Genomic DNA, 24,019 nt, shown 5'->3' with positions numbered 1-24,019 from the left:
TTATGTCGCATACTTTATGGAACCTTCACAATCTGCCCCACCTGCAGTGCACATGATTTTGCCCATTTTGAGAACAAATCTGTACTGCGATCAGATCTAAATAAGGGCCATAGTGTATGGGTTCTACATGCCTACATGGCATTATCCTCTCCTCCTCCACTTCTCTTAAAAGGCCAATGAACATTTTCATCTCCAGGCCCATTAGGCCCTTAATCCAGCCCTGCCCCCACAGGGTCAGGATTAGAGGTTTTAGTGGCTGTGAACCTAATCTGGACCCAGACAATGGCCCTTATTCAGATCTGATCGCAGTACAAATTTGTTCTCAAAATAGGCAAAACCATGTGCACTGCAGGTGAGGCAGATGTTACATGTATAGAGAGAGTTAGATTTGTGTGGGTTATTTTGTTTCTGTGCAAGGTAAATACTGGCTGCATTATTTTTACACTGCAATTTAGATTTCAGTTTCAACAAATCCCCACCCGAATGTGTCTCTCTGCACATTGTTACATCTGCCCCACCTGCGGTGCACATGGTTTTGCCCATTTTAAGACCAAATTTGTACTGCGATCAGACCTCAATAAGGGCCAATGTCCTCACCCCCTCTATGTTATGCAACTTTGCTTCCCTGACCCACTTTTTGTAGTTAACGGACCCCTAATCTGGACCTAGTCAAGCCACCGTGCATTGGTTTCGTCCAAATCAGTCCAACAGTGTCCGAATGCATACTACACAATCAAACCACAACAAATATGTGTGATATAAATGAATCATCGATACCACACAGGATAGGGAAGTGTGGCAATGCTGCTTAAATATGTAGAACTAGCAGCCAAAGGCACAGTTTCCCCATTGTCTTTTATAAGCAGCAATGACTGAAGAAGTGACATATGCCGACCTCAGGTTTCACGCCTCCAGCCGGCAATGTACTACTCTGAAATTGGAGAACGATTTAGCAGGTAAGGAGTAGTATTTTCATCATTGGTCTGTAAAACTAAATCCCTGTACAAACTATCTTATAGGCTATTCCGCCAATACCATTAACAGTAATCGCAGTTGAGCGATACTGGACATCACATACCTATTGAGCAATTGTTAACAATATCCTTAAGTGACGTCACCAGGCCACCACTGCTAGCATACATCGTTGACAATAAACCCAACATTGGTCGTGCAGCACCGACAACAGGGGCGGGGGGGGGGGGGGCATCATTAATGATATTGAGAATACACACTAAGCAAACTCATTTTCAAATGATATTGTTCAAGACCTCGCTTTAAAATAGTCTGTGTATGTGTATGGGGCTTAAGTCAGTTTCAAACTAAGAAGATTGGATCCTAACTGTAAATTCAGCTTCTACTTTTATTTACTTACATATTGAAATATCATGGTACAGTACTGTGTAAGTAAAATATTTTTTGTCTGTAAACATTTATAAAGCTGCGAATGAAAAACATTAATGGCTAAAAAAAAAGTTATTGGCAATGCTGACATTATTAAGTAAAGTAATATCTAATTGTAACAATTGTACAGCGGTTCTTTTATTACAGTATACCTTATTTTGTGTTTGAAAAGAAAATATTTCAGTACAAATGCTGCTTCAAAAAGTCTGGAAATGACAGTTTAACAGTTATCAGACAGTTCAGGAAATTGCAAAAGGTGTATACAGTATGACACAAGCACAGGGATTTCATAGAGTCATTTCTACCATTGATATTCATTGAGATATACATATTCTGTAGAGCAGGGATATTTTTATTAATAAGGAGTTAGAAAGAATAGGAGGGCCAGATATTCTAGTTTTACTACTAAAAAAGTAATCATTTTTAAGCCTCCTCCATTATACAGTATAGCTGTATTGATTTTGGGCCCCTTCCTTTATATACAGTATACCTTGGCTTGGGGGCATATCATACACCTGTGCAGGTATATGTAACCAATATCTTTGAATTCTATTATCATGCAGTGTTCAATATTGGTTACTTATACCATTCAGTGAGCTGGGGGAAACAATGTATTTTTTACTATTGTACTCTCATCCTGAAGACATGAGGGTGGTTACTCTGCATTGGAATTTTTTCTATCGAGGGTGCGTTCCTGGCAATGAAGGACAGTAGATAATAGATTTTATATATATCCCTGATGTCTCTCAAACCAGGGGACCCGCTCAACCTGCCATACTCCAAAGACCAATCCCGAAAATTTCTTGGCAGCATTGACCTTTATTTAAATGGGAGATCACCTTTATATACCTAATACCCCACAGTCCACATCTTGCAACAATGGCCCTGATGCTAATTCGATCGGTCCCCCGTATGTTCGCACAGGGGATCGATGTTGAAGCACTGCGCATGCGCGTAATTGGTTATGCACATGTGCAGGGCTTCTGTGCGGGCGCCTCTGCCAATGTGCACAGTCAGCATGGTGCTCACACAGGGAAGTGGGCAGGATGGGGGCGTACAGGGGCGGTGGTGGCACTCCAACATGGGAATACCCAGCATTTCATGGGCTTCCCCATGCAAACACTGGGCATTCCCATGCAAATGCAGCCGTGACGTGCTGGTAGGACGGCTGCCCCCTCTTTGTCCTGGAGCCTATATATTTAATTAAGTCTAAATTATATTTGAGAGCCCAGGAGAAATCATTTGATGGTCGTCGATTATCGAATGCTTTCTCCTGCTGTGGGCACAAGGGGATACGTTAAGCGGTGATCCTCGCAGTTTTCCGAAGCAGTTGTGTATCAGCGATAATTTGAAATAGCAGCCAAGTAAACTAGGAGGTCAATGAATTAACACAGGCGCACAGAGCAACACAAGAAAAAAAGAGGTATAGGGACCACCCTTTTGAGGGGGTTGGGCCCAGGGGCGCTTATTATGAGTGGTAGCTCTAGCAGCTGCTTATGGAAACAGGATAGTCAATCCTGTATATTCAATAAATGCAAAAAAGGAAAAGGTATACAGCGCTGGAAATTAATGGTAAGAGTTTAAAAAATCTAAATGAGAATTGGATGGTCTATAACATTTAATAAAATAATAATGTAATGTCCTGTATGTATATACTGTTGTGCACACATAACTATGGGGGAGTAACAGTGAACTAAGAAGCGATGGGACTTGTAAGGTGCATGCTTTAACATCATCAGCTGGAAGATGGTGGGGACTGCCCATCGGAGAGTCTCATATCCCCAGCACCCAAGAAATTGACAGGCTAGAGACTGGCCAGCCCGCGGACAGGCTCGTGCAAGTGGTCCCGACCGGGATCAATAAAGCTAGACTGCGCGAGTCCCCTAGGGGGATATAAGGCAAAGAAAAAAACGTTGGAGTAACGGTTCCGGAGGGAGAGCGCAAAGAGGCTGACAGACGGAGCTAGTGAGACAGGAGAAGTGTGGCGCACATATAATTACCTGGACGCCGAGCCCCGGTCTATCTCCTGCTGCATTCCGGTGACCGGCGCTGGAAGCAATAGCGCTGGTCCACCCTGAAGGTGTGACACCATCGTGGGCAGTCCTGGAGGCGGCGGTCGAGATGGTGTAGGCGGGGTCCTGGAGGACGGCCTACTACAAGCCGGGGAGCATCGATTGGAGTGACGGTGCCGGGCGGAGCAGAGGCGTCTCCAGCAGGTACAGCGACGCCCAGAGATCAGCTGGGTACCCGGCTGGAAGTGAGAACCGGTGAACGCAGAAAAACGGGAGCAGAGAGAGACGGCCACACGCAGCGGGTGGAAGAGAGAGAGAGGGAGCAACCGTATACAGTCCATAATCGTGAGTAGCCGTGGGAGGGCCTCATAGAGGTCGAAACCCGGCAGCCACAGCACACACTGAGCTGCGCACGTTCAGAGCAGGACCAGCCTCCCCAGAGCGACAGCATACAGTATAGGGATCTATTGCTTTAGTGTCTCACCCCCATCGAAGCCAGCGTTAGGATATCCCTGCAGCTAGTCCACAGAGCCGGCGGATTGCAAGTTAGAGAGTTCCAGTGGGGCACACCGAAAAAAGTAAATACAGTACATACAAAGTGGTCACTAGAGAAGTATATAGGTCTACAGATTGAGCAGCAATATTCTCAGGAACTTACCTGGACTACTGCAGACAGCTGTTGTTAACCACAGTGAGGAGGCATCTCTGTGAAATAGAGATAACCTCATTAATTAGTATCCACCTGTTGGGTTGGACTAGTACTGCACAGACAGGTGGCTTCTATAGGGAGCATCAGACTATACCCTCCAGGAACTGAACAGAACTGTTATAATAGCACCTTTTTAGAGTCAGCCCATTAGGGCGCTATCATAAACTGTTGTATCCTAGTGTATTAATATAGTTTAACCTCATTATTGAATAAGTAGAAGGCCCCTCTGCAAAGGGGTAGAGTTAATTGGTGTTGAATTTACTGTATATTCTAAGGTATCATTATCCTATTGTTAGCAATAATAGCCAGTGTGTAACATAGATAAAAGGTACATGCATAGGCAATAGTTACAATTAGTATATACAGTACGTACACATATACTCATATAATAGGCATAGTATACCCACACAGGGTTTAACATAAAGTTATAGGAAATACTGAAAGTATTTGTGTTTGACTTGCATATTTATTATTGAATGTCATTACAATGTCTCGGTAACCATGGAGACACTTTTAATTAGCCTGCATAATAGATGCCTAAGCCTGTATATTATTGCAAAGAAAAAGTTATACTGGTGTTTTTATAATATATGCCCAAAAGAGAAAGAACCTGCAAATAAAGAGATACTTACCGACCTTGAAAATCTGTTCTTTGAGTCGTCTGGATCTGGGAAAAGAGAACGCGGATTCAGAAGAGGATAATACTATCCAATAAAGTAGTACAATAACATGTACATTACTATATACAAAATTAAAAGAATCACCCACAATAATTCGTTTTCATAGCATCATGGAGAGTCCGTTTCTAGGTGTACCCCAAATCACCAAGTATGGATGAATAATTAACGTCCCTGTATTGGTGTGCATACAGAATGCATACAGAGTCGGCCCAAGATGGGTAGTAGTCACCAACAGTTTATTGGAGATAATAGGTAAGTGGTTTTTGCGCTGATCTTTGTGCTCCAAAGTGCACAAAGAGCAACAACTTTTCTTACTGCAGAAAAAACTATGTAGAGCATCACTTCTGGTGGGCAGGTGGTACTACAGCCGCATCCAATCATGAAATCACCATCGGAGAATAGTCGTACAGTGGCAATTGCAGATCATGGCATATACGATGGCTTTCACTCTACTGTTTCCTTGGTTCTTCTAAATAGGAATGATTGCATTATTTAAATAATAATTTTTCCAATCTTCTACCTTGCAGTTGGTTCTCATGATAATAATGTTAAACGCCCTGGATGCCAGAAGGTAGCACTCCTCTTAACAGGATTTCTGGTCTTCATTCTTCTTGGATCATTGATGGTAATCACTATTTTACGTAAGTTGCAATAACAGTTACATGTAATATTATAGTAACAATGTACGGTTTAGTTTCACGGCAGCTGCGCGCGCCACTCTGTGCTTGAATCTTGGCAGCTTTGTAAAACTGCCTTACTTCTCTAAGCTACGTTATCAGCGTAGCACCTGTTTGAATCCTGGCAGCTCGCCAGCTGCTTTACTTCTGTAATCTATGTTATTAACATCCTACGCTGACTCCGCGGCAGCCCAGCACTGACAGGTCATTGTGGAACTTGTAGTTCCACAGAGAAATAGACAGCCCGGCACACCGCTAACAAAAGGGCGTCTAAAGTAGACACCCCGGCAATCCAGGCTGCCTTACTTCTCTAAGCTATGTTATCAGCGTAGCACTGGCAGCAGCATTACGCTGACTCCGCAGCGGCCCAACGCTGACAAGTCATTGTGGCACACCGTGCTAACAAAGGGGTCATCAAAATTTAGACGCTGTAGCTTCTTAATTTAGACGCTAACAAAGGGTTCATCTAAATTTAGATGCTCTAGCATCTAAATTTATTTGGGTATAGGGGTACATAGGGGTGCAGTGTGCAAAACACTATTAAACCTGTTAACAATGACACTTGTCGACGTAACAGCTATCGACCTTGTGTATTCCACTATCCATGGCAGCCCGAAGCGTGGCGAGTGCACGCGGTATGCGTCCTACCGACCATTTCATACCCCCACTATCCACGTTGGCATGGAGTTGATTTTATATACTGTAGTGTGGCGAGTGCAGTGAGCCACTGAGCCCGAAGCGTGGTGAGCGCTTCGGGCTTGGTGGCTCACTGCACTCGCCACACTATGTATAATCAACTCCACACCGACATGGATAGTGGGGGTATGAAAAGGTCGGAGGACGCGTACCGCGTGCACTCGCCACGCTTTGGGCGGCCATGGATAGTGGAATACACAAGGTTGATAGCTGTTATGTCGACAAGTGTCATTGTTAACAGGTTTAATAGTGTTTTGCACACTACACCCCTATGTACCCCTATACCCAACTAAATTTAGATGCTAGAGCATCTAAATTTAGATGAACCCTTTGTTCGCGTCTAAATTAAGAAGCTACAGCGTCTAAATTTTGATGACCTACTTGTTAGCAATCTACCAGCTGACTGACTACGCAACAGCTGACAGACTACGCTAATTGCATATCGCTCAATCTACCAGCTGACTGACTTAGCCGCGAGAACTAGACGCTGTTTCTGACAGGGACGCTAATTCTGACTATGATGACTAAAACTGGACGCTAGACGCTTTTCAGTAAATACGATGACTAAGCTAGTCGCGAGAACAGTATTGCCTACGCTGACTACACTACGCTACTTATGACTAACTGCGTGATACTTGTTTATGGACGCTGATAACGTAGATTACAGAAGTAAGGCAGCTGGCGAGTGGCCAGGATTCAAACAGGCGCTACGCTGATAATGTAGCTTAGAGAAGTAAGGCAGTTTGGCAAGCTTCTTGCAAATTCATCCACATCACCCCCCCCCCATGTGAATGATATTGCATTTGTGACTGCAACCACATTTAGCAACATGCCCAAATCACTTCCATAACACAAAACAGGGTTTATTTACTAAGACAGGAGTTCTATTGAGGATGGGAAGTTGCCCATAGCAACCAATAAAAATCGATTTCTTATATGTTTAGCACCTTCTAGAACTGGGGTAGCCAACTCAAGTCCTCGAGAGATACCAACAGTTAATGTTTTCCAGATCTCCTCACAGAATCAGAAGTGAAGCATTTAGCTCCACCTGTGGATCTTTAAAATGTTTCAGTCAGTAATGAGTGCACCTTTGCAGCAGCTAGGTTGTCTGGAAAATATGAACTGTTGGTAGCTCTCGGGGAATGGAGTTGGCTACCACTGTTCTAGAAGATTATAGATAGAATCTGATTGGTTGCCCATATAAACATCCTATCTTCTATTGAACCCTCATCTAGGTAAACAAACCCCAACATCTTTGGGCATCTGTTTAGTCAGCCCACGGTTACCTCACAATTACAGCACAGGAGCACCCCATACATTTCTGCTACTGAAGTATGTTGACGTATGACTACATAGACACCCAAAAATTATTAAAAAAACTCTGTCTACCTTTTCGACTGTTGACCTTGCCTACATCGACCAAAAGCTTGTGTAAACCTTTTGACAGCGTTGACCTAAGGTCATACTTGCCCACTTTTGAAAACTAGTTTCAGAGAGATTATCGTTGGCAGCAGACTTTTGCACAGAGCCTGTCACGGACCCACCGGTCGCCTGCTCCGATACGTCAATCTGAGCAGCTCCGGCCGTGACTGGGGTTCACTTAGGACACTCGGGTCCTTTCCTTGAGGTACACTGCCACCAGCCAAAACCTGATTTTAGCGCTTGAAACTGCGCAAGGGGCGGCTTGGCTCGCACCTGACCGCACAATACAATATACAAATGGTAACACGCTGGAGCGTTCTCTTCTGAGGCTAATGAGTCTTAAGAACACAGTACCAGAACTGAGAATATGTATCATTTATTCCTAGAAATACTACAGAGCTTTAGAAAATAGTTACAAGATTTTACAATGATTTTAAAAGTACACACGAGTTTTAAATGCAATTTCAGAAATAAAATAAATGGGAAAAATGACAGAACCGTAGCTTACACTTAAGTACCAATCCTGACGTGGGGGGGTTCTCCACAAGAAATCTCTGGTCGCGTACAGCCTGCTTGCTAGACCCCCAGGTAGTGACACTGACTATAGGGAGAAGGGTCTTAGTTATACCTTGAAGACTCCCTCATCCCTCCCACCCTTGGATTTTTAACCATTCCCTTGCTGAGCCTAGTGAAGGTCCCTAGATATAGGATCTTTCCCATAAAGAATTTGTCCCTGCTTTGAAGTAGATTTTATACATTCCTCAAGTGATAAGAGGTAATTTAGTGGAGCTCCAGAGCACCTTTGGCCTGTTGGCTGGACACTATTGCTCTCCCCCCCAATCTGGTTTATGAGGGGTCTCAGATCTTATCTTACATCCTAACTCCAGAGGAGTCCACAGATGGCTACACTCCCTGGGTCACCAATAGTCCACACACATAATACATGACATGTTCTGATCTCCCACATAATAATCACAGGCGGCATGATTTTACCAAACATACCAGACATACATTGATTGAACAGATGATCATAACAGGAGGCATACGTTAATTTGATCGATCACCTGATCTGATTGTTACAGAGCCCCATTGAGGAGGGGTGTCATGCTCCACCCAAAGGGCATGGCTAGCTCCATATATGGGGGTATATGTGCTAAAATGCTTGTTGCAAGACATTTTTAGATAACATTAGTAACTACATATTTTGGGTAATTTAGCAAGTATTGATAATAATAACAGTGCAATATTGTATTATTTGTTTGCAATTAATCGCTGTGATTTTTATTTTCTTCTCCGCATAATATACCTGATAATAAATGTGATGCCTATGTAATAAATTCCAAGTGAAAATCCCATCTGTTTATATATATCCCCCCCCCCCCCAAAAAAAAAAAAAAAAAAATATATATATATATATATATATATATATATATATATATGTTGAGACATCAGGGAGATGCATGTTTTAGATGTTTTATGTGATGGTGTATTTCCTTGTCATGTTAGTTTATGTATATTATTGTGTTCTGTAAACATACGGTGTCTGTATTTTCTAAGTATTACAGGCACAAGGAAATCAAGCTGAGTTCTATAACAAAATTGAAAATGTATCGCAGGCCTTGACAAACATGAGAAATTACTTTTGTCAAAAAAAAACACAAGAAGGTATGTTAGCAAATGAAATGATTTTGATCAAATATATAAACCAAAAAATAAATCTTCTAAAAATGTAAATGTGGCTAGTCTAGGTACAGTAGGATAATTTTTGACTAATTCTAATATTATTATTAAGTCCTGTTCAGTTAAAGTTAATAAGGTTACTGCCAGATTGCTTTGCCAATATATCTTACTGAGGGACATGCAGTCGGGGGAGGCAGGGCAGGCAGTGCCTCACCTGTCATACATGATTTAAAAATACAATGATGATATTTATAACACTTACACTTTGTTATAAATATCTTTTTTGTTAATTATTTATGAGGTGGGACACTCCGGAGAGGCTCGGAGGCAGCCGGAGCTGTGCCTTCCATTGACAATTGTAAACTCTCAGCAGTGGGGGGCAGGGCTAAGACGTGGACAGAAAGAGAAAATCAATGGGGAAGCGGCACCTGGCACTCGCATCAATGATAGGGATGTGCCTTCAGCCCACATCAAAGCATGCCCCTGTCACTGAGACAGATGTGATAGGACAGCTCATCATTACAAGTTTGATAAGCAGGTTGACAGAGATGTGGGCACTGGTGATGGCAGTAGCAGGTGGCGGGGATAGTGGGCATCAGCGGGGAGGAGGAAAGGGTATTGGTAGTGGGGGTTGCAGTCATCAGCAGCGGGGGTAGCTGGCATCGGCAGCGGGGTAGTGGGTCGCTCATCGTAAAAAAAAAAATATTTCAAAATTGCCACGGCCAGCCAATCGCAGTTGGCCACTTCATCGCCCCAGCCCCTTTGATCTGGCTATATTAGCCAGCACGAGACAGGGGGCAAGTAGTCTGATGGCAGAGAAGGAGCAGAGAAGAGCTCAGTGGGGAAATGTACTAAGAATACGAATACGAATTCATATTCTTAATATGACAGAATACGATATCGGTTGTATTTTGTCAGAAATACGATTCGTAAATACAGCGGATTTACTAATCTGTCCTCTTTACAGAATCAAACAAAAGATGTAGGGGTCCCCTGAATTTTTTTAAAACCAGCTCCAGGCTCAAGGGCCGTTCCTGATTCCCAAACTACGGGCGACAAAATGAGTAGAGGTCCCCCGTATTTCGGGAACCAGTCAGCAGGGTAATGCCACAGCTGGGTGAGACTTTTTCTACAAGTCCCCCCGGACAAAGAATTTACCCCCTGACCGGTCAGCTCGGGCTGGGACCTTGGGGAAGTTGGGATCCCCCCAATGAAGGGGACCCCAGAATTTACCTGCCCAGGCTGAAGGTGTTTGGGCACTAGGCTGATGTAAAAGAAAGACAAAACTTTTGTGTACTGTGGAACTACAAGTCCAAGCAAGTCTGCACCGTATGCAGGGACTTGGAGACCCACAAGTTCCAGCATGCAGGGCATTAAAGGGCCCGCTGTTACTTGTAGTTCCACAACACTAAAAACAGTGAAATAAACACATACTGACACAATAAACGTAAAACTTTATTACATACACAGCCCATACATACAGATACTTACCTACAGTACATTGACACGTAGGTAGGTATCCATCCATCCGTCCACCTGTCCTATAGTAATCCATATGGGGTACCTGTGGAAGGAAACCATACTCACCACGGTCCTCTGGTGTAGATCACGTCCTCTTCTGTCATTGTAGGCATACAGGGTAGGCATACAGGGTAATTGGCAGAAAAACAAACCGATCAATACCGATCCCAGAACGAACTGAGGAGAGGCGCAGAAAGCTTGGTTTCTGTGGCTCCTCACCGCATGTTGCTGGATGGAACCATTACTTTATGTATGTTGTGCTACATTGCCAGCTAGGCAGCCTAAAGCCAAAGTCTCCTTCCCACGTCACAAGCATTAGATCCTACATGCCAGTTGTATATATTTTGTCACATGCACATGGGCAGTATGACTGGTGAGTCACTGAGCCATACATTTTGTGCTGAGCAGCATTACAAGAGGATGTGTATTAGCCTTAGGCTCCTGAAACCTCTAATCAGGCCCTGATATTCAGGTACTATTAGTTTTTCTTAAACAGTGCAATAATTCTGAACTTTTTAGTAAACTACAGAATAATGGTCTATTTAGTCAGAAATGTCTATTTACTCCTGATTAAAGCTTTTCATTCAGCTAACCAATGTAGAATATGCAAATTCTCTTAATGAGGTTGGGTGGAAATGAAAAACACTCTTAGCAAGTTACATTTCTAATTTTTATTAGTAGAGATTTTGGCTTGATTTGGATTTGATTCTGCTTCATCGTCAGGTTTTATATTTGGATTTGCCAAACTGCCCGGTCCACTAGCAGCACATGAACACATTGCAGGTCAGAAATATTGCGGGTTGGATACAGCATGGTTTACAGTTCAGGCCGGATACAGTGTGTGTCCGATAGAAGGCAGGTCCGATTCAGGATGCGGCCATTAGGTCTACAAGCATTACAGTAGGTCAGTGATGGCTAACCTTGACACCCCAGCTGTTGTTGAACTACACATCCCAGCATGCCCTGCATCAGTTTTAGCAAGGCAAAATAGTAAAACTGATGCAGGGTATGCTGTGATGTGTAGTTCAAAAACAGCTTGAGTGTCTAGGTTAGCCATCACTGCAGTAGGTCGACAGTGATTAGGTCAACCATTAAAGGCTTGGACCTTTTTCATGTCGAATTTGTCGACTGTCAACCTATAGTGATCGACCTAATGTATGTCAACCTAAGTTCTGTCCACCCTGTGATCCTTACCTGTCCTATTCCGAGCAGGATACAAGACCAGTCAGATACAATGTGAGTTGAATACAGTGCAGATACAGTTCACGTCAGACAAGTGTGGATTGGCAATAGAAACCGCTTGGAAGATTCTAGGCAGAGTTATGAGCCAATGGGGAGTGGGTAGGGTGACAGACTGGTGGTGTGGGTGTTTTAGTGGGTAGAAGGTGGCAGGCTGGTGATGTCGACTTGTAAGGGCACCACTTTTTTAAAATATTTCAATTGCCACTTTAAATTCCCAATTCGCTCATGACACCAGGGAAGGGCATTGTAGTGGGATTAGCATAAAGTGGCAGAATACAACTAAAGGAAAAGACACAAGGATGACTGCAGCTGTGTCCAACTCAAAATCAGGACCTATGAGGAGGGATCCTGGGACTTCAACAGACCCCACCCCTTCAACAGACCCCACCTCCATGAGGCTGCTTCCAGAAATTTCTTTGGCTGGTTTTCCATCCCAATCCTGTATCCTCAATATGGGGGTGCCAACAGTTTCAGCAATGTGGGTGTGCCAACTGTGTTTAAGTGCCATGATGCCGGCGATGTTAGCAGTGCAGGATAAGATCTGTTGAGTATCATGCAGCAGAGCAGCTCCAGCCAAGTTGTAATGGAGAAGTACACCAATTCGCTAAAGGTCCAGAGGGACCCCCTGGTGGACGCACTGGCAGGGTGGTACGTGGTGTAGCGACGTTCTCCAGGGTTTCTGTTACTTATGCCTGTTTGATGTAATCAGCAGTTGCTACCGTGGTAACAGGCCGCTGTTTGCCTGAGAGACAGTTAGCCTCCTGTTACAATGGTAGCAGCCTTTGATTTGATCAAGCAAACAGATCTGAAACAGCTTTACAGAACACTGGAAATCCGACAGTAGGAATATGATGTTCTGACAGGAAGACCCAAGTTAGGGCTTGGATACATTTGGAACCCCAACGTTTGAGCGACGTTCCAGAGACCACATAAGTACTGGATGCGTTGCAGCACTAATAATACTAATAATAATTATAATAGAGTCAGTATTAACTGAAATGTTTGTTCCTTGAAGAGGCGGAAAAAAATGTTTAATGGAACATATTCTGTAAACAGAAGAACAATTTAACATTTTGCATCATTTGACAATTTTTTTTTTAATTTTAGAACCATGTCTGCTTTGCCCAGTTAACTGGTTCCTAGCCAATGGAAAATGTTACTTTAAACCACAGCTTATGTTATCGTGGCAGGATTCACAGGCATATTGCTCCACTCAAAACTCCACTCTTATATTACCAAAAACCGACAATGAACAGGTAAGAAGCACATTGAATAATGGGTTTATATCAGCTTTGGCTCCTACCTCAGTGTAGGAGAGGGGCTGCTGCTGACCGTGATGCTGTACTTAAATGCAGCATTTAAGAACAATATATGTAACCAAAAGTGATTGGACACTGAAAGCATATCCTAACCAGGGGTTAAAGTGAGGGGGAACAGGGTGAAACTGAGTTCCACCACCTAGAATGGCGAGGTGGAACATTTTAACCTCCACATTGGCCCTGCACAGTAATTCTCACAGAAAAGCAATCTAGCTTGCAGGAGGATGCCAAAAACCCTACCACTGGCCCTGTCTCTGCCTAATGGGGGGGAGAGGAGGTGGAGTAATTAGATGGCATAAAGAAATTAGTTCCCCCACCTCTGCATGTCCACTTTAAGCCCTGCTCCTAAATCTTGTAAAGCTCAAATCGGGACCTGCCACCTCGAAGGTGTGGCTGGCCTGAAGGGGGGTGGAGCTTCTGGATGGGTGGGCATGGCCTCTGGAAGAGGGGTGTAGCCCTGGCAATGCCACTGCTGGTCCTAGAACCTGCCAGCACTCGCCAATTGCTTAAATTGCATATTTTCTGTATCACATAACATGAATAGGGGACACTACCATGAGGAGTAATAATATTCAAGACCACTACATGCAGTGTAATGTTAATGTAACTTACTGGTATACCTTTTTCTTTTTATAATTGATGTGGATAATGTTTGCTAAAGGCCTGATTGAGACCTATTCGCACGGCTGCGATTTCACTGGGCAGGTAAATATCAATAGACTGGGCATACATCTGGGCCGCAGTATGCATGCGCTAAAACAACAAGCTATAAAAATCTGCATCTTTTTTTTTTGACTAGCAGCCCGGCCGCACTTGACAGGAAGTCACTGTTTGTGGGTGGTAACTGACTGTTTTCAGGGAGTTTCAGGGAAAATGCAGGCATGTCCAGCCGTTTGAAAGGAAGTCCTGTGGGGTTATTTCTAGTCCCAATCAGCCTGTTTGTATCGCAGCTGCCAAGTAAGTTCTGGGCTTCGCATAGACTGCACACTGGAAAAATCATTCGATGGTGAGCAGCTTGCCAATGGATTTGCAGGTAATCGCATGGCTGCAAAATTTTGCAAGCCATTCACATCAATTTGCAGGCTCGCACGGATTGGGATATCACTGTTGCTGGGCAGCGAAAACCTGTTTGCAGGGCGTGGCAAATTAGCAGCCTAGTGATCAGGTCTGAATAACCCCCAATGTATGCAAAGTTAATAGGTATTGCTTATACTATATATTAAAAATATATACTGAATATTTATTTATTATTTTTAGGCAGCTATTTTCAATTATTTCGCAAATTTTTTACCTTTTTGGATCGGTCTTTCATGTTCAAAAACAAGTGAGCAGTGGAAATGGGAAGATAACACAGCAGAAGACAGGTTCGAAAAATTGCTCTAGAAATGTCAATGTATTGTCACTGTTATCTTATAATATTTGCTACAGGGATTGGTACTAAATCCTGGGGGTCGGAATCCCGGCATTGAAAATCACGATGCCGGAATCCCGACCGCCAACAAATGAGATGCGAAAAACGGCGAAATCGCACATTCTGAGGGTGTGATTTTTAGTACCGTCGGAACTTGCATCAAATGTTTTCCCATTATAAAGTATACAAATCACAATTTTAATGAGATGGGAAAATGTTACTAAAAATCGCCACACATGCAGGCCAGGTTCTGACAGGCGAATTTGCCAGAACCATACATAGATCATTGCAATCTGTGCATGGTCCTGTCTTAAAAAAATGTGTAAAAGTTCATTTAAAATGGCGTGAGGTCCCCTCTCCTGACCATAACCAGCCTCGGGCTCATTGAGCCAGACCTGGTTTAAAAAATACAGGGGACAAAAAGTGTAGGGGTTCCCCGTATTTCTGAAACCAGCCCCGGACTCTTGGACCGGTCCTGGTTCCAAAAATACAGGGGAGAAAAAATCTGGGGGTCCCCCGTATTTTTAAACCAGCACCAGGCTCCAACAGCCAACGGTGGCATGCCACAGCTGGGAAACACTTTTTACATAAGGTCCCCCGGCCATACCATGAGCACCGTGGCTGATCAGCCTTGGACGGAGTCCCCCCCCAGGCTTCACAAGTCCAGGGCTGAAGCCCGGGGCTGTCACTGGCGTCCCTGGCCATTGGATGCCAGCCTGATAGGGTTAAAACAATCATACATAACATTGCTTTATACAGGTGAACTAGAAGTGCCAGCAGGCCTCCCCCACATGCTGGGACTTGGCAAACCACAAGTCCCAGCATGCGGGGCATTAACGAGCCCGCTGGGACTTGTAGTCCACCTGTAAAACGAATGTTAAAATAAAACACACACACACAGAAAAGTAGAACTTTATTACACACACACCTCAATTTTACACCAATATACTTACCGACCCAGGGTCCAGCGTTGACTCCCTCCTCCAGAGCCAGTCCAACCCCGCACTGACAGCGGGGTGAACCGGCTTCCTCTGGCACTGATCACCTCTCTATTACTACTCCAGTCTGCCTCTTGCTTCCCACTACTGCTCTTAGCCTGTCCCATATCCACAGTATGACTACACCAGCCTGTCCCTGCTTCCCACTACTGCTCCTAGCCTGTCCCCTTATCCACAATACCACTACTCCAGCTGGCCTCTTCTTCCCACTACTACTCACAGCCTGTCCCCTGCTCCCCTCCAGGCCTCACTGTACAATACACACCCTGATAACTACACGCGCCTCGGGCCCATAGTCTCTATCCGATCAAACCCCTGGCCTCCAGAATATACCCCTCTGACTTATACAGTATCCCTGCACCACCCTTGGCCCCAGGGACATATACTACCCACCATACAGTATCCCTGCTCCCCAGGTACATACACTGTCCATGCTACCCCAAGTCCTACTAGCAACAGTACCCCCAACCCAGGGACACTTTCCACACTTTTTTTTGTGTGTGAAGCTCAATGTGTTTTAATTTTATTCCTGTGTGGGCTAGTGGTTAATGTTTGACCTGTCAGGGGAGGACGGGGGGGAGGGGGCAATGTGTTTATTCCTGTAGGGGACAAATTGATTTTTTTTCCTTACTGGGGGTCAGATGTGTTCGTTTTTTTCATGCTTGTGCAAATGTGTTTGTAGTTTCCTGCGGGATCAGTCCTTATATATTTGGTTCAGGGCCATGCACCTGGGCAGTGTAACGGCATTAGCATAAAGTTGCAGATGTGACTGCAGTGAAAGCTGCAAGAAAGGCCACAACTGCCTGCAACTTGTAAACCTACCCTATAGGTAGGCATCCTGCCCCCTTTCACAGACCCCACCCCCTCAGCAGACTCCACCCCCATTTAGGCTGCTTCCATAAACTTCCCGGGCTGGTTTTCCATCCCAATCCGACTCCTACACAGTAGCTTGAAGGTCTGGGGGCCACTACACTTCCAAGAATATAGATACCAGCAGGTTCCACACAGGTGTGGTGATGTAGTAATTCCACCTACAGTAGTTTGGTGTTGGTTTGCCTACATTTGATTTGGTGCCACCCATATGAGGTTACTTCTAGAAATATTTCCAGGCTCAGATTTATTTCCCAATGGACATACCTCTCAACATTTTCCCTTTTAAAAACAGGATTCTCATGCGGTGGAGAGCCGTGGCCTATGTCAAATGGGTCATGGCCTCGTGGGGGGGCCACGGCCGCAGGTCACGCCCCTATTTTCCATCACTACATAAGTGCAGGACATTTGGGAGGGATGCCTGAATACAGTATAAACAATTTTGTAGAGATATCTGTCTTTACTTTGTAAGTTTGCTATTTAGCATTAAAATGAGTATGGGGGAGATTCTCTAAGCTAAAAATGCGGTAAAACCCCTGTTATCGGGTTTTTACCGCATTTTGGGATGCTGTAACCTGGCGGGGGGCATCGCCAGAAAAATCTGGCAATGCCTCATAGAAGCCTATGGGCTTCTACCGCAACCCTCCGCCGCCCCGCACCGACCCACCGCCACCCCGCACGGACCCCCGCCGCCCAGCATCGCCCCTCCCTCTCACCTGTGTCCGGGCAGCACAGAGCTGTGCTGCCCGGACCTGTGACCTCCTCCTCCCTGCACTGATCCTCTTCCGGGTGCAGGGAGGAGGAGAGCCCGGCGCAGCAGCGCTGGGTAAGGGAGGGAGGGCAGAGCCGCCGGGTCCCCATGGGACCCTATCGCAAAGGACAGCTCTTAACGCAAGAGCTGTCCTTTGCCATAATTATTGCATATGTTAGTGCATATGTGATAATTATGAATGCGAAGTGCGGCGATAGGGGGCGGAGCTGGGGTGCGGATGTTAGAGCATCCCCCCCTATGAATATTACAAAATATGAAAAGCAGATGTTTTTGAACCACAAATTCATGTTATGTTATGTTATTTTCTTTTCTTTATCATACAGGTTACCAAAAAGAGACTGCAAGGAAAGAAAATGTGCCATATTTTTCAGGGTCTCATCCATATTTTCCGAAAGCTGTAATAACAAAGTACAATTTATTTGTGAGAGGTTACCTGTAGATCTCTCTATCAATATTTAATATCACACTCAAATTATACTCCTTTTACACCAAAATCCTGGGTCCGACCCGGTATTTGGAACATGCTTCTAATCCGGGTCGGATCTGGGATTTCCCCCGTTTACACTATGGTGCAGACCCAGAATATTCCCGTTCTGGAACCATTTACACTGCACACGGGTGCAGGGGGCGGTGCTTGGAGATGACATCATCTCCAAGTGCCAGGAACACCTACCGCCATGCTGGGGGAAAGCCCAGCACCAAGGTAGGCTGCTGGGCTTCCCCCAGCCTCTGTGCACCTCTAGTCCCGGTCTGCATGGTGAATGAATGCCACTGCTGTCTGTTGTACAGTACAGCAGCAGAGGCTGTGTGCTCCCCCTTGTCCAACCGTCATACTGATCGCAAGACACTGCAGTCAGGATGTTGTGTAAATGGGCCCCATGTCAGGATCTGGGTAGGATTACGCTGAAAATGGACCTGGTTTTTTTTTCAGGTACCCAATTTACACCGCCGCTGACCCGGGTTTTTGCGGTAGTGTAAAAGGGGTATTAGTTGCAAGTTTATTTAATCAGACTGTACACCTACAGTATCTGCCATAATTACTGAATGGTCGCATCCAAAACTTAGCGATAAATTACAGGGTTCTGCGGTTAAGCCAAATAGTGGGACAGATCTTTAGTAATTATACATTTCAAGAGACTTTGTGGTGAACACATTTTGAAATGCTTCATTGTATTTTGGTAATACTGTATGTTACTGTACATATATTACACCTTATGTGTGTTAGGAAAAATATCTAGATAGATAGATTTTTTTTTTGCATGTCAAAATAGACCAGGCACACAACTTGTGTATGTGGTTAGCAAAACCTTGTTTGTGTAGATGATTTGTGTCTCAGTAAGGATATCAATGTTTTGCAAGTAAAATCATGTAGTTCTCATGTATGGTTACGAGAATACACAGGAATAGCTTTACAACAACAGACGTAAATTTCAAGTAAAGTCTTACCCAGTGTTATTAACAGCAACATCAATATTGGAATTGCTCTAAACCCTACAGAATGCTAAACATATTAATTACAATAAATCATATGTATTATTTCTAGAAGGTTATTTTTGGTGACGATCCCTTTATCTCTCTTCATACTTAACCAAAACCGATAAATGATGTACCATTTTAAAGGTTAAGTTCTCCCCTTCTGATGAATTGTTCATTTAGAATGATACATTCTATAGTTTGTTTAAAAACCGGAGTTACAAATTGTCTTTTGTCACTAGACTTCTTTCCCTGGATATGTCAATGACGGCCACTAGGTGGCCCTGTTGCACTTCTTGAATAAAGAACAAACACTAAAGCAGGATACACACCTACTCCATATATTTATCTGTACAATCTATCTGGTGGGAACAGAAATCTGGAAATATATGAGAGCAATCAAAAATGTGCTCCCAAACACTTGAATACAGACAACGGTCAGTCTGACAAATGTTTAAATTAGAGATATGCGGCGGCCACTTTTTCGGGTTTTGGTTTTGGATCTGGATCTCCCTTCGTGTTTTAGATCTGGATTGGTTTTGGCAAAACCACCCTTGTGGGTTTTGGTTTTGGTTTTGGATCTGGATTTTTATGAAAAAATGCTAAAAATTGCTAAAGTAACAGAATTTGGGCCTGTTTTTGCCCCTAAAGTATTATTAACCTCAATAACATTAGTTTCCACTCATTTCTAGTCAATTTTGATCACTTCACAGCTTACAAAATTGTTTTCATTTACTGTAGTTGAGCCAAAAGGGTATACCGAGGTAGCTGGATGACTAAGCTAAGCGACAGAAGTGGGCATCACATACATGTGGACCTTACACTTCCAACCTGGCACATCTTGGAAGCAGAGCGGCACTGCAGGGGCAGACAGGGTGGCAGTTTAATAAATTATCCCAAAAAAAGAGAAATGCTCCAAAGAGCAAAAAATACAAAGAGGTATCGGCCTTGTCATGACTGGTGGTAGCAGCTTCAGCACTTCTATCAGGTTGCTGATCTTCCACTATTTCCTCCTCCATCATCCTCCAAAAATGTGTTTTTATTTTATTTATTACTTTTATTTATTTTCCTTACTTTACACTGGACACAGCCTGTCACACTGGACACAGCCCCTTGGACACTGGACACTGCCCCTGGACACAGCCCCTGGACACTGCCCCTGGACACTGGACACAGCCCGTCACCCTGGACACAGCCCCTGGACAATGGACACAGCCTCTGGACACAGCTCCTGTACACTGGACACAGCCCCTGTCACACTGGACACAGGCCCTGTCACACTGGACACAACCCCTGTACACAGCCCCTGTACACTGGACACTGCCCCTGGACACTGGACACAGCTCCTGTACACAGCTCCTGTACACTGGACACAACCCCTGTACACTAGACACAGCCCCTGTACACAGCCCCTGTACACTGGACACAGCCCCTGTCACACTGGACACAGGCCCTCTCACACTGGACACAACCCCTGTACACAGCCCCTGTACACAGCCCCTGGACACAGCCCCTGTACACTGGACACAGCCCCTGTACACTGGACACAGCCCCTGTACACTGGACACAATCCCTGTACACAGCCCCTGTACACTGGACACAACCCCTTTACACTGGACACAGACCCTGTACACTGGACACAACCCCTGTACACTGGACACAAACCCTGTACACTGGACACAGACAGAGCCAGATTAAGGTCTAAATGGGCCTGGAGCTGAAAACTATCAAGGGCCTATTACGCGCAATAATAGGGGTTGTGGCCAGCACCTAATAATGTGGGGGGGGGTGACCAGTGTTCTGGTTGGGTGGTCTGCTCATGGGTGTGTCTCTATTTGTGTAAATACTTTCAACTAATTATATATGCCTGGAAAAGGCAGGGGGCTGGCATAAGAAAAAAGCAGGGAGATATATTGGCGGGTGCACTCCAAAGGTGCACCCGCAGGACGCCGATGTTCTAAAATACTTGCGGGGTGAGGCGGCACTCCAGTCATAAAAAATACTGAAAACCGAAACTTGGTAGACAATATGTCAGCACCTTTTATGTGGTAACCTAAGTTTACCACACCATATACCCCTTATATAAATCATGTAACACAATTGTAACCCCTTATACTGTACTTGCTTCTTACACATTATGCCACATGGAATGAGACAAAATTCGGTACTTGTTTTCTAGAACGGCCACAATCGTGAGTGATCGTGGCTCTTAATTAAGGGACACGATCCTCACGATGTGGCCAATTTTTTACAATTTTTTCCCTTTGAATGACAGAAATCGGGTCAATCGGTCGGTCGCGACCAATTAAAATCGGCCGCTTCACCCGATTTTTCCATAGACTTCAATGTTAAAAAATCTTTTAACATTGAAATCGGGAGGATCGCGTCGGTCTTGTGCCATTATAATGGCACAAGATTAGATGGACTTGAATAAGTCCATCTCACATAGGGAAAAATGATAAAAAAGGTGAAATGGGCCAATATGACCCATTTCACATTTTTTATGTGCCCGCCACGAAAATATTATATTTTCTATCAATTCACTGGTTTAGATTTATTAAGCGCTGCTCACATGCCCTGTGCGTGATTGCTTGCTTGTTAAAATACACACTATACCAGGCATGTCCAAACAGTGGCCCTCCAGCCACTACACGTCCCAGCATGCCTTGACATAGTTTTAGCATTCCCTAATTGCAAAACTGTGGCAATGCATGATGGGACTTGTAGTTTTACAGCTGAAGGGCCATAGTTTGGACATGCCTGCACTATACCAGATTGAGCAATAATGCACAATATGCTTCATAAATAGGGGCATTGCGCGCCAAAGGTGCACATTAAAAATTTACACCATAATGCCCATTACATGTTAACCCTCACACCATAATCTCCATTACGTATTATGCCAAACACCAAAATGCCTATTAAAAATTATGCTACATAAGTGTTGCTTACCTACATGCTCATTGCCAGGGGTTCCATGCTCATTGCCACGTGTTCCATGCTCATTGCCAGGGGTTCCATGATCATTGCCAGGGGTTCCATGCTCGTTGCCATGTGGGATTACATGCTCATTGCCAAGGGGGAATACATGCTCGTGGTAACTGGGGGACAGTCGCCGCCGGGCAGAATTGACAGTAATTAACAGCCGGGCAGAGAGCAGGGGGCTGCCCGGATGTATTCAGAGCACTGCATGTCCAGGCTATTTGAAATAATACCCCTTTCATACCAGAAAATGCAGGGAATATGGTCCCAGGATCATGCAGGGACATTCTCGGACTGGCCCCTTTTACACCAGCCTAGTCCCTGCATTTTCTGGTGTGAGGGGGAGAGAAAACCACCCCGCCCCCCTTTAAACAACCAGCTATTTGGAACCAACTGACCCATTTACATGTAGCCTTCTAATGATTTTGGTCCCGTGAAACTGGGCCGTTTGGTTCCAGAGAAATCTGTCCTCAAACAACATGAACAGCCATGAAATTACATTTCAGAAATACCTGCAATATCTCTAGAACCAATGAACCCATATGGACCAGGTATCAGATTGAAGGCCCAGCTATTTGGGTTCGACTGAGATCAACCTCGAGTTTCTGTGATGCTGTAGGGGGAACTGGCAGCCGTTGGAACCGGGTAGAGGTCGGAATTAGCAGGTCCCATGTTATCCTATGGGGAAAACGTTCCAGGTTTGCCTGGCGGTATCTCTGGTTCCCGGGGGGCTAGCGAAGCGGGGCTGGTCTCGTTGGAAAGCCCTGACCCTCAGCTACAAAATGGGCCTATTTAGAGAGTGGGCCTGGAGCTATAGCTCCATCAGGCCCATTGTTAATCCGGCTCTGCGTGGACAGTATGGTGACTACGGGGACACTATGCTTACTACGCAGGGCTGCCGCTAGGACACTACGCTAACTACGTTAGGCTGCCGTTGGGCTACTCTGACAGTGTAGCGTAGCTTGTGCCGTGAGACTGAACAAGTACCATATAATGTCCTGCACACAAACAGTATTTGCAGGGTGGGGGTGGGTGTATGTTGGCCGCAGTCATGTCACACCTATATAAATACACATGTAGGCATCCAATCACTAATCATTGGGTAAGGTTACAGCATCGACATTTATGCTGTGTAATTATATCAGGCTGCACAAATAACTCAGTAACAGTAAGTTATGCTGTCATATGTTATTTCCCATCATTATTTGGGACAGTTCCATTTCCCAATAACTCACCTTTTCGTGTTTGGTTTGCCATTTACCACTAACTGGTGGATGTCATGTAGTTCCTGGATTTCTTAAAGCTGGGTGCTCACCATGTGGGTGTGCTGGATGATTTCCAGATTTGGGTGAAGCCGTTTCCAATACATTTTTAATCTCTCTGCGGTGTCTTGGAGGGTCACTTCTATCATTTGAAGGAGGATGCCTGGTGCCATGGGAAACGTGAGAATGTGGAGGTTGTCCTGTTACATTGTGGTTGTGGGGATGTGGATGGATTCTGCCAGTGGGTGGAGCACCAGTTGGTCTGTGATGACCCTCAGGATCGCCGTGACTACCATGACCACCTGGACCATCAGATCCATGAATGCCTGTTTTAAGTTTTTTTTAAATCTTTTAAAAATCAACATATCCTGAGTTTTATCAAACAACCTTTGTAGGTTCTATAAATCTATAATCAACTGAAAGCAAACAGGACTTCCAACAATCAAGTGATACTATACGCTTCGGGTTGACGTCTATCGTGGGGTCATGGCGGGCACATAAAAAATGTGAAATGGGTCATATTGGCCCATTTCACCTTTTTTATCATTTTTCCCTATGTGAGATGGACTTAATCAAGTCCATCTAATCTTGTGCCATTATAATGGCACAAGACCGACGCGATCCTCCCGATTTCAATGTTAAAAGATTTTTTAACATTGAAGTCTATGGAAAAATCGGGTGAATCGGTCGGTCGCATCGCGGCCGATTTTAATTGGTCGCGACCGACCGATTGACCCGATTTCTGTCATTCAAAGGGAAAAAATTGTAAAAAATCGGCCACATCGTGAGGATCGTGTCCCTTAATTAAGAGCCACGATCACTCACGATTGTGGCCGTTCTAGGAAACAAGTACCGTAATATATTTAGTAAATACCTATTGTTTTAAAATCTA

General features: G+C 44.5%; 1 protein-coding gene across 1 annotated transcript; it reads left to right on the top strand.

The window, feature by feature from the left end:
- Positions 1 to 868: 868 nt before the first annotated feature.
- On the top strand, positions 869 to 18,924 carry LOC146009727 (natural killer cells antigen CD94-like). The gene is made up of 6 exons (XM_083150187.1): positions 869 to 956; positions 5,330 to 5,443; positions 9,155 to 9,262; positions 13,148 to 13,296; positions 14,617 to 14,723; positions 17,734 to 18,924. Exons 1-6 carry the CDS (start codon positions 869 to 871, stop codon positions 17,867 to 17,869), a joined length of 702 nt encoding a protein of 233 aa, XP_083006313.1. The 3' UTR covers positions 17,870 to 18,924.
- The last annotated feature ends 5,095 nt before the right edge of the window (positions 18,925 to 24,019 follow it).

The sequence above is a fragment of the Crinia signifera genome, chromosome 6, assembly GCF_055691185.1.
Source record: "Crinia signifera chromosome 6, ASM5569118v1, whole genome shotgun sequence".
NCBI lineage: Eukaryota > Metazoa > Chordata > Amphibia > Anura > Myobatrachidae > Crinia > Crinia signifera.
The sequence above is the reverse complement of the archived record's forward strand: the minus strand, read 5'-3'. Positions and strand labels throughout refer to the sequence as shown.